Source organism: Corvus hawaiiensis, chromosome 4 (genome assembly GCF_020740725.1).
Source record: "Corvus hawaiiensis isolate bCorHaw1 chromosome 4, bCorHaw1.pri.cur, whole genome shotgun sequence".
Taxonomy (NCBI): domain Eukaryota; kingdom Metazoa; phylum Chordata; class Aves; order Passeriformes; family Corvidae; genus Corvus; species Corvus hawaiiensis.
Genome location: NC_063216.1, coordinates 76,163,492 through 76,183,147, shown reverse-complemented (window position 1 = coordinate 76,183,147; position 19,656 = coordinate 76,163,492). Strand labels below are relative to the sequence as shown.

Genomic DNA, 19,656 nt, shown 5'->3' with positions numbered 1-19,656 from the left:
ATCTTGTCTTTTTCTCCTTAATTAAGATGCACAAGATGGGGTTGATACACCCTAAATGGGCAGAATAAAGTGATGCCCACACACAAAAAATTTATTCAGTCTCCTGCCTTCCCAGCACCAGAACAGGGGTTCAGACAACACCAAACTCTGAATTCTGCTCATCCTGTGCTCAGCTTCCACTTTACAGCAAACAAAGAAGTCCTACTGACCTAATCAATGACCTAAACATTGACATTTTGCTACATTTGTCCCCAAAGTAACTTTTCTCCTGGGCCATTCAAGCATTCCAAGGTTTTGCATTGTCTTCTAAGAGGAACATCTTTGCAAGCTACAACCACACAGACAGCAACTGGGATTTGCTGAATTCAAATTTATGACCTGCATGCAATAATTAAAATAAGTGGGTATAAGTCTGGCACGCTGGGAAGAGGCAGCAACACAGCTGTTAGTTATAAACTTTTTTTTCAAAAAGGATGTTTCATGAGCCTCATCAGAAACATTCCTCACTCTTTCACATACACAGGAATAAAATTTACACATTAGACATTCCCTTTTGTGATTGAATCCCTGCCCCACACAACGCATTTTTGATCTCCAAGCTGCCAATGCAAACTTTTAGTAGAGGTGGCAGATGGAAGTCGTGGATGAAATAAATGGCAGAGACCCAGAACGTTCTGCATGCCACTTCCACCCCAACACGGGGCTCCTCAAGCCCACATCCGTGCCCAAGGCCAACACACAAATCTTCCCACGTCTCCCAGCACAGCAGAGCTCCCACACCGCCAGCACGAGCCACTGCCCAGGCCATTAGCAAAGTGTCCCCAAATTAATGCTGCTAATTTGAGTGCATCCCAGCTGGGTGAGGAGCCTGGATTCCTCATGGGAAGCTGCTGGCACATCCCTACAGGGAGGGTGAAGGTGGCACCAGGGTTTTGTGGTAGCTAGAATGGGGCACGATGAGGGCCTTGTTCCAGTTACAGAACCATAAAATCATTTCAGTTGGAAAAGCCCTCTAAGATCAAAGTCCAGCCATTAACCCAGCACTGCCAAGGCCACCACTGAGTGCCACATCCACACAGGGACTGCACCAATTCCATGGATGTTTTGGAGTATCCCACTGCAGTGTTGCTTAAGGGCCAGGAAGGAACACAGAGGTCCCCCAGGCTGGTGGTGGGGAGGGCAATCTGCTCCACCAGGTCCCCAAGCAGGAGGTGACACTGGAGACACGGGGGCATTGCTGTGCTCCCACACACGTCCCTGAGCATCCTCTCACTGCCCATCCCACCCCAGCCAAGATGGAATTGTTGGAAACCAGGCAGGCACAGCCATAGATCAGGATTATCTGCAGCCACCATGGTTAAGAGCAGTGCAGATTTACATGGGAAATTAAAGCCAGTGCCTCGGTGCTGGAGCACATCTCTAACTATTACAAACCAGAGTGAGAATTAAAAAAAAATTTAAAAAGGAAGACGTGGGAACAAAATTATCTCTCACTTTCATTACAAGTCCCTGAAGGAGGTTTCTCTACCTTGTGGCTTGTGATCAGCTAAAAATTTTGGTAGAAGGCTCACAGAAATCTGTCCAGTTCGTGTCAACTTTTCTATCCACAGTCTTACTACTTCACAGTTGTATATGATGTCTCTGCACAGGTCTAACAGAGTAAGACACACAAAAAATAACTGGAGAAACCCTGGCTGATCACCCCCAGCCCCAGAAAATACTGACCATGAAATAAGGTAAGTCCACACACAAAAATGTGTTTTATACAACCATCCCACTTGTGACCTTCCATGGTTATGTATTACAGCAAAGGCCTTTCCTGAAAAAAGTTTAACATAAGCTGCTAAACATGGCATGATATTTATTCATCAGAGGTTCCATAAGTAAAGGAAAAGTATATTTTACCTTAAACACTTCCATTGGAAGAGGAAAATTTGCTGCATCATTAAGGGATTTTTCCAGAGCGCATTTCCACTCAGTTATAGTCTTCAGAGAATAGATATCTAAAGGGATGACAATAATAAAACAAAAACAAAAACAAAAACCCAAAAGGTGACTGTTTGGAAATCAAACATTTTTGGAAGCCTAAACTTCTTAAGTCATATGACTGGACAGAACAAGTGAAATGAACAGTGTGTGCATTCCAGGCCATGCAGCATGGATACATTCAACACAAAAGCAACTAGCAGGGGCACATTGGAGGAAGATTGTGTTTTCTATCCTGAAGTAAAACCCAGAAAAATTCACATTCTTCACCTACTGCTGAGGGAATAAGAATTGTATTACCTCATTTCTTGAAAATAGCAAAAAAACCTCTCCTTTGATTTTCATTTCTCAAAATACCTGATGTTTCCTAGTTTGAGAAGCCTCAGGTCTTCAGCCAATATTAGTTACATTTGAACAAAACAGAAATTATTAAGGCACCTGTTCATTGGAAAGTGGTTGGGGTTTTTTTTAATTGCAGGGTTGGGGTGGGTGTGGGAAGAAACATTTCAGCTCAGTCTCTACCCAGACATTTGTTGGTATCACACTCAAACCAGAGCATCACACCACAGCAAAACTTACACTTATGAATTTTCATCATTATACTTTTAGGCAACATCTTTGTGCAGCTTCACATTGCTTCCAGTGAGTTTCTTTACACAGGTTTAATATTACAAAATCATTATATTAACAAGCCCTTTATGGTGCAGTGCAGTGCAGTGAAATGCCTATGAATCATCAAAGGGAACAATGTAGGAAACAATACTGTGATGAGGAACATTATATTGGATTTACTCCTGCCCTAGAAAACATATTGTTATCTTGCACATAACAAGTTATTGCAGAACATTCATATCAAGGCCTCAAAGAGAGAAGATAGGTAGATAGATTGCAACAATTATTAAAATGGAAATGAACATTTGCTCAATAATAAACCTGAACTTAATACAGAGTGAAGAGTGTGGAGCTTTTCTTTGGCCAGTGTGACTTTCCACACTTACATCAAGGTTCAATTTGGCCCAATTTGCATTTAAATCCTGTACATCTAATAACCATATATATTTACTGGCTAGCAGAAGATTTACTGCTGTATCTTACAATTCTGAAGGAGGGAATAAAAAATATGCATAAAAAAAAGAAAGGAACCGGCAAGCACTGTTTCCACCTAGCACTGATGGTACAAGAGAATTTTATGCTCTGAACTCAACAGATTTAAGACCTTATCAAAACAGGATTTGCAGAATCACTGACTGAAGTGGATGTATTTATACTTCCACTATATCAAATCCCACTACTTCAGAACAGACATCAAGGATATGCATATGAATTTAAACACACTTGAAGTGGGATGTTAACCTTTCAGGGCAGTATTTTTAATTCCTCAGCTGTCTGGTTATTAATGGGAATAAAGATTTCAAGTCTTTGTTTACAGCGTGTGCAGGGGGCACAAGTGTTAAGAAGTGCACTCTTTAAATAATTGTTCATTATTTTATAGTTTTGTTGCCCCACTTCTCCCTTGCTTGCAGGAACTCTGATCAGCATGAAGTGCAGGGAGGGGAACGACTCACTTGTTTCTTTCTTTTTTTGGTTTAACTTACAGGGAAATACTTCATACAATATGATTTTGCCCCACGCTGCAGCCAGCCTGTTGTTTCAAGACTGAGTTTAGAAAAACTGTGCCTGATGCTTCCCTGCTGGAAACAGACCCTCATTTTCTGCTGTGATGGCAGTGAAGCACAGGAAAGCTGAAATTGGCATTTTGGGTAACTCTGGCCAAGTTTTGAGCAACTTTGGCCAAAATCAGTGAAAACAAGCAGCAACTTCTCTGGGCAGTGTCAACAGACTTCAAGATACAAAGGCAACTCCGGTGGTTTCAAGGAACAGCAAGGAATATCATATGCACATTTAATTAGTGGCATCTCGCTTATGCTGGCGAGCGTATGGACACTAAATTGCATGGTTAAAAGAGCATAAAGCATTTTATTTAAGTGCCAAGGCAGCAGGTAATTGAACAAAGTGTACTGTGTCAAATTGTATTAGGGTTCACAAGTAGTGAGCAATTAAAATGACTAGCAATTTGTCTTTAAATAGAAAGTAACATAAACCGAGATGATCTCGTCCTGCATAAACAGCTGAGCTCAGGCCATCAGTGGCTCTGTGTCGAGCAGCCTGTGCCAATTTGCATTACCAAGGAGGTTTATTCCAGATTCAGATATAGATCTGAAGGGAAAAATAAGCTATAACCCCTTTGCTTCAGTTAAATGGGCTTGTGAGATATACAGAGTCCATGTGGGAAGACAGTTGGGATGCTGCTTCATAGAATCATTGAATGGTTTGGTTGGAAGGGACCTCAGAGATCATCTAGTTCCAAGTCCCAAAGGACCTTCTTGCACGTTAAGTGGGTGTTAGGATGTGGGTGGCTTCAAGGAAGAGACCTCTCCATCCAAAATATTGTTTCAGTCCATGGGATCTCCTTTATCTGAGCTGCTCTGCATCTTGAAAGACTGACCTGGAAGTGAAGCCTGTCAAGTGCCAGAGGTGGATCAACAGGGTAAAGTCACACCCCAGACACAAAGGAAAATAAAGCTCAAGGTGGATATGTAGCATCCAAGTTGAGGGTAGGCAAGGCACTGTCACAAGCTGCAGAAGTGACGTATAAAAACACCCTTGTTTGATAGCAAGGGGACACACAGCCTGATTTGGAAGCAGCTGCATGTCCTCAGCATCTCCTCAGAGCTGATTCATAACAGCTTTGATACACAGTCTAAGGCTGTTCCCTTTATCAATCAAGGAGTCACCTAAACTGGCTTCAGATGTTCAAAATTTAGGACAACCAGGTATGTGCCCATTGGTTGCAAACCCCGTGAGTGACAAAAATAAGCTTATAAAGATGTCATTTTATCTTACCTACGTTAGGTGTGTCTTAGCACCCCCTTTTCCCTACCCATTATAAAGAGAAAGCAATTGCTCCCCCGAACTGTCTTTTGATGCCTTCACTACAGCAGGTGAATCTAATCCCTGATGTGTAAAAAACAAGGTACTGCCCGCAGACTCCCTCTCCTTCCTAAGAAGGTCCACACTAGGTCCTTCACACAACAGAGGTCTTCCTAGTCCAAATGCTCTTCCCTAAAGAAGCCACTAGGAAAGGGTAAGCAGGCCAGGATGTATCCTGGTACAGACTCCAGGCCTCAGGTCTTTGAGAGCCTGCATTCTTTGAGAGTCTGTGGTTTAGTAGCTTCATCCCTGAGTTTCTTCTTCCTCTGAGTTAAGGTCTCATACACTTTTTTTAATTCATTGTGCCTCATGAACACGTTGGATGGTTGAACAAGAAGATCTTAAAGGTTCTTTTCCAGTCTTAACAATTCTGTGCCTCCATGTTAGGTGGACATCAAATGATCAGGAGTGGAACAACCAGCATTTCTGCCTCCAGAAACTCCTCAGATTTCACTCCTGACTGCCTACTCCCTGCAGTACAGAGCCTGACAACTGGGTCAGAATGGAGGGTCAATGAAAGACCCTCGAAGCAGTGATCAGGAGAAGACTTGGGCAAAAACAGAAGTGCACTCTTCTTTGAAGGGTCTTTTCTCAGCAAACTCCTATGAAGCTCAACTTTAGGAGGTGTAAAGTAATGAATACCTATTTAAGTCAATGAAAATCAGGAAGAAGATCTGGACACTGAATTCATTAGTAACAATGGTGACTAAAAAGTGAATGACCAGAGAAATGCAATGGAAAGGAAACAAGTATCAGATGAGAACAGATGAGAACAAGAGACAGAAGTTTTAGAAGTTAAATCAAGGAGAAGGGAGAAGAAAAGTAAACAACTTCAGCAAGTAAGAGTCCAGTAACAGACAAGACAACTGAATAAAAATGAAAATAAAAAGAAAGGCATGATGGGTGGGGAATCGACAGAAAAGGATGTACAACTGGATAAAAGGAGGAAAGAGTAGAAAGCAAATGGAATAAACAAAGAGGAAGCACAGATCTTCTTTGGGCCACTTCTATATTCACCAAACCTATCTACACAGGCCAAGAGAGTTCAGAGACGCTCACTAAAAAAGTTGTTTCTCTGTAACACAAAGAGTCTATAAAATAAAAGAGTGGGTGATATTCATGCTCTCCAGCATTCACATCTTAATTAGAAGTGATGGGGAACATTGATTCCTACCTATCAGTGAAGAAAAACACATATTCCCAAAAAGCACTCGAGACCCAAGTCCCCGACAAATTTGTGAACATGAGAATTGAACGTATTGGGGTAAACTCTCCTCATTAGGTGTGAAGGACAGAAGCCACAGCAGAAGCACCTTCCTAAAGGAGGGGAATTCAATACCCATGGAAAAACTTCACCTGCAGCACAGAGAAAATGAGGCACAGACCTGGACACGTTTTTAACCTACACAGGAAAAGGTGGGTCAATTTGTAATCCCAGGCTGGCTTAACTGCAGTCCCAATCCCTCTGCATTCCAGCTGGTTTGAAAATTAAACTCAACCCTAAAGAGCTTTTTTCCCAAGCTGTAATCTCCTGATGTTTAATGTGGTCTGACAGACTTGTAAAGACGTCAACTGAATTTATTTAATAAACAACACAGTTCACTTTGAACCCAAATTAGATGGATCTCACCTCCCATTTGTGCCACAGCCAGAAACTACTGACAAAGCAATGTGAATGCTGGAGAAGGACAAACAGGCTGCACAAGTATCTCGAAACATCAGTGAACGCCGCAAAGGGAGACAGTATTCTGGGGAGGTTCTTTACCTGCAGGTGGGTCCATTCTGTATTTATTCTCTTGACACCAACCGACTGGTCGAAGTCTGCAATCCAAGTAAAACAACCACTGGTCATAGGATTCAGTCTCCTCCAATCCCACATAGCGAAGGCGTAATCTTCCTCCAACATTTTCAACCACACTAACTATCCAGTACTGAAAGGGATTCTGGGAATCCTGCAGCTCTATTAAGGAATCAACTGTAATGAGGTCTACAGGGTTTTTTCCTCGCAGAGGCTGTTTGAATAGAAGCAAAACTCCTTATTTTAAACTTTATTTGAAGACTTCTCAAGGAAACAGATGACAGCAGAAGATTATTTTTGTTTTTCACACCATCATCCAAGCGATCAGCAAACAGTCTGTTCTTCTTCTATTTTACCCAATGTCTTCCAAGTGCAAATTCAGAAGTAAAACAGAAAACAACAGTTGTGCTAATTTCTCAACCGACATCATCAACAACAACAACAAGAAGAAAGAATAATAAAAGGTGGAACAGCTCGAATAGCACATCCACTTGGGAATCTCCTGAACTACTCAAAGCCCAGTTATATTGGAGGATTTCAAACCAAATTCTCATTGATTGCACCTGATAAGAACCAATCACAGGACTGGACCCTAACATTTACCTGAAAGATGACCACTTTGTGCATGACCCAAAAATTTCACTCTGTGTACTGATCTCTTCCACCCAAGGCTTTATCTCATTCTCACTGGCGTGGAGAGAAAATTACCCCCCCCCAGTCATGGATGCATGAGTCTGTGGGGGTTATTCCAAAGCTCAAAGACAACAGCAGGTTTGGATCCAAGCCCAAGGCACACAGGATTTGTTGGGTCAAGACACCATGCCCAAGAAATCCCAGTGACCGAGGTTATTTACTTATATGTGGTTATTTTCTGGGATCCCACTCTGCAGCCACTCACACACGTGTCTAACTTCCCACCTGCAAAGCTGCCAAGCACTGCCATTAAAAAACCATGAGGTGCTCTGCAAAACAACCACTTTGGGGCTCAGTGTTTTTGTTTTGTGACTGTGAGCATCTCTGTGCTCTCAAGCTTTAACATAATGGTTAGATTTCTTTTTTTTTAATTAAATACAAGTTTGAATTCTTATGCAGTGTCTCGATTTCGGGGCTTTAAGTGCAGCATATTAAAATGACCCCAAGACTTGGAAGCATTGGTCCCCAATGGAAATGCTAAGCAAAGGCAAAACACATTAAAAACAAGAACTTCTTTTTTTCCTGTGTGTTTGTCCCACTTTTACTTAATTAAACCATATAAACATTTCATGTTACTTTTAAAAATATTAATTCTGTAAATCAAGAGTCAGTCCAGGATGGTTCTTTCTAGCAGTGGCTACAAAACAAAATAAGTAGAAAGCCTTATTTTTCAATAAGTTATTTTCCTACCAAATATCGAAAATATTCGAATTTTGAGATGCAACTGATTTTCACACATCTCTCTTAATCCAAAAATGCAGGCAAGAGAATGAGAATATGGTAAAAAAATGCAATTAAAATTAACTAAAAGCTTATCACATGTACACTTTTAAACAGCTTTATGATTAATAGATATTTCTCAGAACAATATATTTGCCATTCATTATAAGCTACTTTTCTACAGTGCAAGCTGCAAGCATCTGTATAATCTCTTCAAATATTATTTCATGGCAAAATGCAGTGTCAGAATTTAATAATACAACAGAAATCCACTTTAATGTGTATTTTTTTCCCCTCTCATACAACTGCTTCATTGCAACAAAATATTCTTTAATATGAAACTATGGTGTAATGATTTAACTTATTATAATAAATCCCTGGCTGTATCAAAGTGAATAGTGCTTCTCTGATTTGTGTGCTAAATTTTAAGCCAATGGGCTGTCACTTACCCCACGAGAACTGAATGGCTAGGATTAATAATCGGCTTGCATGAAATATTAACATTTACCATAATGCAAGAACCCTTCACATGCGTAGCTGGCATGTTAAAAAAAGATTTAAAAAGTAGCACTACATATTGATTTAGCAGTCTAACAACAATCTGCAGCACTCAAGAACAGCAAATCTGTCAACAGGGGCCAACATACATTGCACGACACAGACAGCACTGAGCACATAAAACACCAGAAAAGGGTCAGAAACTGTTTCAAGACAACACAATGTTTTCTCTCTCTGCTTTTCTGCCTAGGGCTGCCTCTCTTCCCTGCCTGCAGAAAGGAGAGGTTTGGCACACACCAGAGATGGAGGTTGGACACCATCAGATTTCTGCATATGCCACCTGGGAGTGGTCCAGGAATGGGGATGCAGCAGGCCCAAGGAAGTGGATTATCTGGGATCTGCAAAGGCTGTTCATCCCTCAGATTGGGGAGGAAAAAAAACCCTAATGGTACAATATTAATTCTCCCTGTTAGGCATGGGCATGTGGAAAAAGGATGCAGCTGTGGCTGGTGGAAGTGACCACAGACAAAAAGATCAAAAATGGTGCCTGGATGCACAGTGGCTTCCCACAGGCCAACATGAGCACTTTCACAAAGGTCAGCTTCTGTATGCCCTCACTCTCAGCCTAAATGCAGAGGGACAAAGAATGAGGGGCTCCTGCAGGACCATCTGTGTCCTCTCCAAATGACCCCACAGCATCCACATGAGAGCAGGACAGGCCCTGATGGAAAAGCTGCCCATGGTTTCAAGGTGAAGCCGTGGGATTTTTATCCAGGATCTCAAGGCACACAGAGGCTGTCCCTGGGTGCAAGTCACCCTGTGGATCTGCTGCACAGACTGGCCTCTTGGCTGAATGGGTGCATCTAAACAATGGACCCTTCTGCTCCTCTGAGGCCACCTCACCCAACAACTTCCCCGCTAAATGTGACTGCTGGATTTAGGTAGAGGGAATGTCCTTGGGGGAGCTCTTTCCATACAGAGATAAAGTTGACGGTGCTCCCCATCAACCTACTAAACCCCCTCCCCAGCCTGTGCCACAGAATTACAGGATGGTTTGGGTTGGAAGGGACCTTAAAGATCATCCAGTTCCAACCCCATGCCACAGGCAGGGACACCGTCCACTAGACCAGATTGCTCCAAAACCCATCCAACCTGGCCTTGGACGCTTCTAGGGATGGGGCAGGGCTGAGTTGGCAGCTCAGGTCACCAGTTTGATGGATCTATTGGGGCACTGAAGGGCTGAGTTCTCCTCCGTATGGATGTTCTCCTTCCCCACCCAGCCTTTTTTGAGCACCCAATTTTCTTAAGAACTAAAAGGCAAAACAAACTCCCCGTGACTGGGTCAGAAGCAGAGTCCAGGCACTGGTGCCATGGATTTTGGGGTGGGGCTGGGTCAGGTCCCAGGGCTGGCACACAGACACAGCAAGCACACGGCTCTGCAGGCTGGGAGCACACACACCGAGGAGGAGAGGAACTGCAATCTAATACATACACCTTCCAGCAAATTCGCAGGGGCCGTCCTGGCGCCGGTCAGATCCTGGATGAGAAACTCTGTCCAGTCCATGTATTTCTCTTTGATTGCTGGGGAAGGGGAGGGAAGAAAAGAAATGCTTAGCACAGCAGACTGCATTGACTCACCACGTGTGTATCACGCAATGGATTTGGTGTATTTAGTAAGAAGAAATTTTTCATTATTAGAGGGATGAGGCCCTGGCACAGGGTGCCCAGAGACGCTGGGGCTGCCCCATCTCTGGAAGTGTCCAAGGCCAGGCTGGACGGGGCTTGGAGCAGCCTGGGATGGTGGAAGGTGTCCCTGCCTTGGGAGGGGGTGGCATGAGACAATCTTTAAGCTCCTTCCCACCCAAACCATCCTGTGATTCCATGATTTTAGAAACACCTCCTTGGGGTTTACCAGCTCTTAAGTTTTGGATGCAACTGCAACTCAGAGCAGAAGAAAAGCTGGTTTATTGTCCAGTTCTTTGGGCAACCTGTGCACACGGTTAAATCCCCCAAAAAAGGGAAGGTGTTGCTCCACTGTAGCCACTGACAGTGATTTACAACATCGTGGCTTATCATCCCCATCTCTCCCATTCAGAATTGGCCACTGCTTGTGTAACCACTCGTTTCCTGCTTATCACCTGGGCTCAGATGTGATTTATAAAGTCTTTTTGTATGTTCACTAATGACCTCTGGGAAAAAAAGAAGCTGTGCAAACTTTCAGTTCCTTGACAGGAGACCAGAAACTCCAGGTGCTTTTCCAACAAAGTAGAAAAATCAAGCCTGAGAACATCATATATCAGCTGCTGAGTCAATACACTAGCAAGAAGAAAGATTGAAAGAGTCTTTCCTTTATCAGGAACTTCTGTTTCATTTAGAAGAAACTGAGTAATTTCTGACCTAAACACTGTGAACCTGTGTTACTTTAGGACATGCATCCAGACAGTTTTATAACATTTGAACTGAAATATATAAATTTTGCCTCTAGGATTCACATTCCAGGTCAGTTCTGGTTGAAATCAGTGGACACATAAAGGCAATAATTCAGGTAATCTCAGCTTCGGAGATGCCTCTTCAAATGCATTGTGCATTTGCAATCAGAAATGCAGAAATCAGACTTTAATTACACCTGTAAATGAGAATTAAATTACATCTGGAACTTCGTTTTCTCCCAAAAATGATCTTACTTATATGTGACAGAATCATTAGGAATACAGTTATGTCGTTACCTTAGAAACACCTATAGAAGGGAAAAATCAGGAGCATTTGAAAATTTAAACCTTTCCTCTGAATAAACAACTGGATACGTGGTGTAAAGACCATTACCCCATGGCAATCCATATGACTGGGCATGGATAAAGACACAAGCCATGCCCAGTGCACCTTACCTCAACCTCATTTCTGAGTTGTGCTCCTTCCTCAAAAGCCAGTGCTCCCAGCTTGAGCTATAAATCCAGTTTATAGATCTAAATTACATTAAAAGTGCATTTAAATGTATTTAAAATTATCAAATCTTGCAGTGCTGGACTTCGAGCCTCCATAAAATAACACTTGAACTTGCCTGGAACCATTCTAAGTCTTCTGCAGCACTGATTTTGCATTATTTCCAGAAGATTTATGACCTTTGCATTATTTAAGACAAAAGAACAGCCTGAGAAGAAATGGTTTAGATATGACACTTTCTCTCTCAACACTCCTGCTGCGTAACCTCATCAGTTCCTGTCCACCTACATCAGGATAAAGAACACAAACTGAATTTTGGCATCAGGGAGAGGACAGTAATTGTGGTAATGAATGAGGCTGGAGTCCCTCTAGTTCAGACTTCTGCCTCTCCCTGAGAACAGCACTGAAAGGTGCAAGTTGAACTCGATTTTCGCTCATTCCCACAAAGCTGTCAGCCAAATTCTGAATGCCAGAGCTTCACTACCAAGGAATGACAAATGTGATAAAAAGCACACAGTTTGAACTTTCAAAGCTGGCAGGAGTCGGGGGAGGTGGGAGGAGAATAGGATTTTCAAAGTTGACAACAGATTAACAGATTTCAGGGGCTTCCACTTCCAGATGCACCATTGGAGATGTCGTAACAGTGCCTGATTCACAGATCTGGCTGTCTGTCAGTCAGTCTACCTTCCAGTGCCTTTCAGAGAGAAAAAAAATCCCTTGTCCTTTTTAAAAGATTTGCACCTCACAGTTTGACATCTAAATAAACTGATGCCTCCCTCCACATTCAAATCTCGATTAGAGGCTTCCGAAATCCTTAAGTGCCAAGGTGACCTCTGTATTCACACTAAACAGGCTCAGTTGAAAAAAAAAAAATGAGCTATTCTCAGTTTCTAGCTGGTTTCAGAACCATCCCTCCTGCACAAATCTAATTTCTAGGGTTTTCCTTTATTTTATTCCGCTGTTGTGGCATAGACAAAACGACTCTGAAAACCTCTGAGAGACAATAAATTGCACTGGAAGTTGCAGAAACAGGGATTTGTACCTTCCTCTGTGCCTACAGAGCACAATCAGCCTTCTCAGTTCTACACTTCAAGTTACCACAATGTAAACATTAATTTTTAGTAGTAATGAAGAGAATCTGAATGATCACAGTATCTGCAAAAGCCTTTGAGGACCAAGCAAAATGTTAAACAAATATATTCAAACTAAGGAAAATCTGCTGGGTAAATGAGAATAGCTGTCAGTGCAATGCATGGGTGCCCAATCTGAGCATCCCTCTCCAGAAATGTGGGCGCTCCTCTGGCATATCACACTCAGCACCTGGGGACTGAAGAAGTGAAATTTCAATCACTATTTCCCATTTTCCCTCGTTAGCTACAGGAAAAGGCTCTGCTGAACCTCTCCTACTGCAGACAGGCTGGGAGAACTCAGCTGGTTTTTTGCAGCTGGACCACTGGTGGGAAGGGAAGGTGGCCAGGATAAAGGATCCTGCTCCATGGTGACCTAAACTCCACTAGAATTCCTATTTTCAAAACATTTTTTCCTGCCTTAAATAATTTCAGTGAGTCAGGAGTGGTCCATGGGTTTCAGACAGCCATGCTTCCTTCACCTTTCAACAGATCCATTTTCCCAGAAGACTCCAGTGAACTTCCCCAGTAGCTCTGCTCCAGGTTGTGTTCATTTAGGAGTAACTGCACACACAGGAAAACCCATCTGAATCCAGATCACAACAAAAAGACCTGTGAAAGATCCCACATTTCCCTCCCCAATTCCTGAGGAGCAGTTGTAGTGATGCACCCGTTCCTGAGTTCCCAGGCTCAGGGCTGGGCTGGTGAAGGCTGAGCCACTCCTAACAGAACTCAGTGAAATTATCCACACCTGCAACAGTAAAAACCAGGTCCCTGCAGCTCACTGCCTCCTTCCATGGAAAAAAGTATTTATTTCAGAGAGCACCTTCTAGTTTGGCAAACATTAAAGCAAATTCTTAAATCAGAAAGAAAAAGGACCATTCCACCTTAAGACTCAGGTTATAAAACTGAGCTCCCCTTGCAGAGGCCTGGACTCCACCAAAAAATGGATCTGATCCAATATCCCTCAAATTCCTCCCACTTTGCTCTACCCAATTCACCTGGCCCACAACCTCTCTGACTCTCAGGCCTCTCCCCTCCTAACCCACTGCCATTTCCTCACTTTTACTCGTTGGTCTCATTCTCCCAGCTGCGTCCTGAGACTCCAGGCTGTGGCCTGTATTTATCACTGGACACCAGGTTTTCCCCATGAGCTGCTCAAACCAAGCCCTTTCCCCTTGCTCTGTGCGTGATGACCATGAAAACCATTCCAGGAGCAGCTAGAAATGCTGGAGCACAGCCCATCCCCTCCAATCCCACTGAAGTAGTGCCCGAGAGGCAGGACAGCAGCTTCATTCCCTGCAACCCTGTAAATCTCTGTGTCCTACCTCAGCCTCAGCACATAATGGGTTCAGATTTATCTGCCTCTCCAGAGAAATAAGAGATTAAAAGCACATTTGCAGTCCCATGACAGCACTGAGGCACAGGCACTCCATTCAATGAATATGAGATACTATTATCACATTAGCAACTCTTGGGATTTTATCTAGTTTTCTAGTAGTTGCTGTTTTTCTGAGAGCTGCTCCTCTCAGGCCATGGGTTTACATGAGAATTCTCATTTTCTTTTCTTTTTTTTCAAGAACAGGACACTGCAAAGTGCAGGAAAAACCTTGAAATGTGAAAAACCGACAAGACAATGGAAAGAACGTGGTTTGTTTTTTACTTTTCATGACTGCTTTTTCCCCCCCAAAGGCACCCACTTGATTGACAAGAAAAAGACTCAGGGATCTGAACTGCTACATTTGGTAAAATAAAGGAATGGCAGCATAAATAACTTACAGGCATACAGCACCTAAAAATAAGCTACTCCTGGGAAACACCTCAGTGTGTCCCATGGATACACATGCCCAACAAGCAGTAATATCAAGTTATGCTCATTTTTGCCTATACTTTAAAAAAAAAACCAACAAAAACCCAACAAAACACTCTTCATGTTGGGTTTCTTTTTTTTTTAATAACCCAGGATCACCAGCAACCTGTCGACACCTCTACAGGAGAATCCCCACTGGAACCCATCAACCTCTAAACAGCAGAGTTTTAATTTTCTCATACGTGAAGAACAGCATCTTAAACAGCTTTATAAAATGGTTTAAGATCTTTCAGATTAATCTGCTAAGTGACAACACTTGCAGTGTGGAAACTATTTTTATCATTAAAAATTTAACTCTTTCCTAGGACTGGAATGAACAAAAATAGTTAACAAGATGAATTATAGCTGGGCAGGACCCAGGCAATTCTTCTCACTCCACTGTGAAATAAACTAAAATACCAGGATCTCATTAAAAAATTCATTTTCTAAACAAATAATTCAGGATGTTCAAAAATTTATATATAGGTGTATTAGAAATACATTTAAGATCCACTGAACTAAAGCTGCTGGTGCCAGCAAGAGATGCCCAGAGCCTGGAGAAGGATCACAGATCAGCAGGAGAGCACGTGAAGGGCAGCACAAAGGAATTCCAGCCACTCCATCCAGCAAGGACAGGTGACATTGTAGTGGAGATCTGCTACATGTCACCCATCCAGGAAAACTAAGGCTGGACAGGGGTTGGAGAAACCTGGTCTAGTGGAAAGTGTCCCTGCTCATGGCAGGGAGGTGGAAAAAGATGATCTCTAAAGTCCCTTCCAACCCAAACCATTCTGTGACTCTGTGATAAGATATACAGTTTTTTAAAAGCTAAACGGCATATTGCAAAACTATAGAAAGCTTACAATATTGACATTTTCTTTTAATTTTAAAGTTGTCACACATTTGATGCAATATTTATAAGTTACGAAAATATTAACATATAAATGTTGTAACTATGTTATAAAGGTCTAAATGATGGGAGTCGAAATGAGATGTCTTTATATCAAAATAACATAGAATGCTAAAACAATTTGTTTAGACTTCAGCCATCAAAACAATTTGTCAAAACTGACATGTTCTCACAAAATATTTCCATTTTGATAAAACAGCATTTTGACAGGAAACGGTTGAATCCCCACATTTTCATTCGTCTTGCTGAACTATTTACATCCTTGTGAACCAGACTGGATGTGAAAACAGGATGGGGGTTGAGTGCTGTCCCTAAGCAAAAGGCTCAGGCTGTTTCTGAACCCTCCCCAAGACCTTCAGGGCTGGGAACACACTTCACTGCATACCCTACAAAGCCAGATCCTCCATTAAGTATTTCCAAAATAAAATAAATAAAAACTACATTTTAGAAGAATCTACTTAGTGCTTTAATAGCATTTTTTAATAAAAATTACTATTTGCCTTGAACTCTTTTGTAGGCTCCCTGAAAAAAAGCCAAATGGGGCTAAAGACATCTTCAAGCAAACTTCTTACTTAAAACTTCAAACAGTCTTCTGTTATCACAGCAGCAGAGTTCTGTGGTTTGAACTGGATCACAAAACAATGCAAATTCAGTCCAGAAAAGAAAAGAAAGTTCATCAAGAACTGCTGATCTGATCTTCTTGTGGTGCAGCCACAAATATCATGAGGCCCCAACTTCAGAGCTCAGGCACTGCCTTCTATACACCTGCCTTAAATAAAGTGTTCAAGGAAAATATTCTACAGAGAGGATTTTCATGGAAACCAGAAGTCATAAGCAACTGTCCATCAAAGAATACAGGTGCTTAAAAGACACTTCTGGACCAGCAGTACTCTGTGGCCCCATCCATGTGAATTTACAACAGGCTAATGAACAGACGCTGGAAGGAAGCGTGATGTCTGTAGGACAATGTGTAGCTCTTGTATTCCCTTAGTAGATGCTCCTTTAAGCTGTTGATTGATCTACTTGCTCTTACAGCTCTTAATTATCTCACCTTTAAAAAAATAAAACTGGATAAATGCAATCTTCAAATTAATGTTTGGCCTACATGAGCTACTTAATTTAGTAAGAATATTCTGCATGCTTTTTTAATTGTCTTCAAGAGATTTGGTGCCCTCTGTTTTTTCAGGCTACCTAAACCATCCTGAAATCATTTCTAAGATAAGATTATGCTGCAGTTTCTATCATCTTGACCCAAGAAAGGGCCAACACACAGACCTTAATCCTTGCATGCCCAACTCTGCATGAAAAAGCACTCCTTGATTAAAAAAGTAGAGGGAAAAAAAAAAACCAAACAGAGAAAGGCATGAACACACACTTTAGGTTCTCACCTGAACAATTCCCTTACAGTTTTTTCTATTCAACTACACTGAATTTCAGTACAATGCTACTTTTATCCTTCCTGCTGCCATTCAGGGTTTCCAGAAATTATCTACTTATATTCTTTAGGTCAAAATAAGAAAGTTCATGTGCAGAAAGCTGCCTCACTGTCCACAGGACACTTCGTTTCCTAACATCCTTTGAGCCCTTCACAGACGTACACACTATTCCCCTCAGGTTTCTGTAGTCCTTAATTAACTGCTATCTTTTTAACAATAAGAAGAGTAGCGGGTGGCTTGGGAGTTGCTTTTTCATTTCTTGAAGTTTGCACTGGCTACAAACTCCAACCCAGCTGCAGGAACTACGGGTGGAAGAGGTGGATGCTGTGGGAGAAAACCATCAGTGTGTGCAGACAGGGTGGGTGGATGCTATTAGAGTGAGGTGGTTTTTTTTTAATTATGCAAAATTTTGTAAAAATCCCCTCCATTAACTCATTGCAGCTCAGGAAGCTGAACAATACACTTTGCCTGGCAGAAGGGTCACCACCAAATACTGAGGCACTCCCATGCAGTAGGATCAGCTGTCTTCACCCCAAACACAACATTACGGATATACAGACACACTCTTCTGAGATCCCACTGCGGTGGCTTTCTGCTTCCAAGTCAAACTGCCCAAGATCAGAAGAGAAATTTGCCTCATAGATCCCAACAGCACAGTGACACAAACCCAGATCAGCCTGCCCTGACTCCCTGAGCACAACAGCATCAGGTACCCATCCAGCAATAAATGATCTACTCATAAGTACTGTGATTAATTATCTCCCTTCAGTCAAAGTCAATACTTGGCTTGCACTGAAGTTATTTAAAATCTAAAAAAAGAGGATAAAAAGGAGAGGGGTGCTGATAATGGGAAGCGACTCTGTCTTGGTGGTGTTACTTATCAATTGCAATCAGATTACACAGATAACGAATAGCAGCAAATTTATCAGCTCCACTTGCACTTGTCACCTCCCTTTGCTTCAGGACTTCACTCAAGTGTGATCAGCACCACCCAGCCTGGAATCATCCAGGCACAACACTGCTCTCCCTCGGGATATGGGAATGGGGGAAGAGGGGAGAGAGATACGGGTAGGACATGGCAAGAGAGGGGAATTAATCTCTTCCCATCCTTCACTTTGCAGGGATGCAACCAATTCATTCAGCTGGTCCCTCAGCATAACAAGAAGTCACGTGTGGCCATCCAGCCTCAACAGGGTGGAATTCAAGGATGAAGCATTCGGCTGTTTAGAGCCTTTGCCACATATTTATAGCCCAGGTTAACGGTTGGGCTCAATGATCTTGGAGGTCTTTTCCAACCCAAATGATTCTGCAATTATTTATCTATTTTTAAGATGTTTTTACATTGATTTCACCTGGAAGACGATTCTGCAACGTTGTCACCTCGATTAGTACCAAAAGCCACCCTCACTAACACCACCACGAACTGGGAAGGGAATGCAAAAATATCTTCCTGACGTGACCATTTTTCAGTGGGTCACTTATCTGCTCTCTTGTATCTGCAGGCACAAATGAAGGCTGATTATTCTGATTTTGCTACACAATCCAGCGTGGCAAAAATGGGCTGATTTTAGTCTCAGTTACCTCTGTGATAAATTAGGAGAAAACCTGAGGCATAACTACAAAGTCAGAGTGTTTCACCCAGAGCGAGTGGTTTGTGCTCCTCCAAAACTTCTTACCTAAACAGAAACTGCATGCTCCTTAAACACAGCAGTAGCACTGCTCTCTGCCCAATTCAATTCTAGGTACAAGCTAACTGAATTTCATTGCTGTCAACAACGGTCTTAGAAACAAATCAGGATTAGCTGACTTTAAATGATCTTGGATGTGTACACAGAGTTCCTGAAAGGCATTTCTGAGAGCCAGGCAAGGCCTGGATTTTGAAAACTCTGCACACACCACATAACCATAGGGGTTCCCCCATCATTAGTATCAATGTCCATTAGGGTGATGGCTCACTGTGAAAATGAGCATCCAAACTCTGCAGCTCCTGGCACTTAACCCCAAGCCTCCACGCACATTTCCTGATTATTTTTTCCGTCCGTGTGCATTAAGCACCATGCCCAGGGCTCAGAAGAGATGGATCATGGGCACTGAGAGCTCCCAATCTCCAGACCCAGGAGTCTTAATGAAGGCCCTTTCAAATCAGCAGTTCAAATCAGGGGAAAGAGGGGGGACCTGGTATTGTGATTGTAATTTCTACATCGATTTTTATCCATAGACATAAAAAATTAGTAACAATAAAATTGAAAGAGCGCTGTTATCCAGGGAAAATCAGCATCTTAACCAAAGTGCTCACAAGCAAAACCAGACCACAGAGCTCAGGGTGTGACTGCGTGAGAAGGTTATGAATTCACCCATATGAGACACAAGTACATACACCAGGCTCTCTGCACAAAACTTCACTTAGCAGGCATTTGCACAGTTACTTCCTTCCAAATGGTAGTCTCTCTGCGTGAAAACCAAGAGAATATTTAGTCATCTATGGAGGAAAAGAGATTTGCTGCTGCAGGTAGACAGAAATGCACAGACAAATGTAACAAAGATTGTAAAATCCCTATTTAAAAGTTTTGAAAGCCGTGGGGGAGGATATTTGTGCTGCTTGCCCAGCGTCACCCTGGTAAAGCCTTCCTGTAGCAGTCCACAGCTCCTTGTGTACTAGTTCCACACCAGAAATGCAGAAAGAGGAAAAAAAATATGTCTACAAAGCA

General features: G+C 42.3%; 1 protein-coding gene across 3 annotated transcripts in view; it reads right to left on the bottom strand.

The window, feature by feature from the left end:
* SFMBT2 (Scm like with four mbt domains 2) overlaps window positions 1–19,656 on the bottom strand; it is a 105,660-nt gene that overhangs the window by 50,848 nt on the left and 35,156 nt on the right. For 2 of the 3 annotated variants that reach the window (XM_048300992.1, XM_048300991.1), the window contains exons 5-7: window positions 10,179–10,267; window positions 6,743–6,989; window positions 1,906–2,003 (exon numbers count right to left, since the gene is read on the bottom strand). In XM_048300992.1, the coding sequence (XP_048156949.1) occupies window positions 1,906–2,003; window positions 6,743–6,989; window positions 10,179–10,267 (434 nt within the window). Of the gene's footprint in view, window positions 1–1,905; window positions 2,004–6,742; window positions 6,990–10,178; window positions 10,268–19,656 lie in introns of those variants that run through there. The other variant, XM_048300993.1, reaches the window with a different exon arrangement.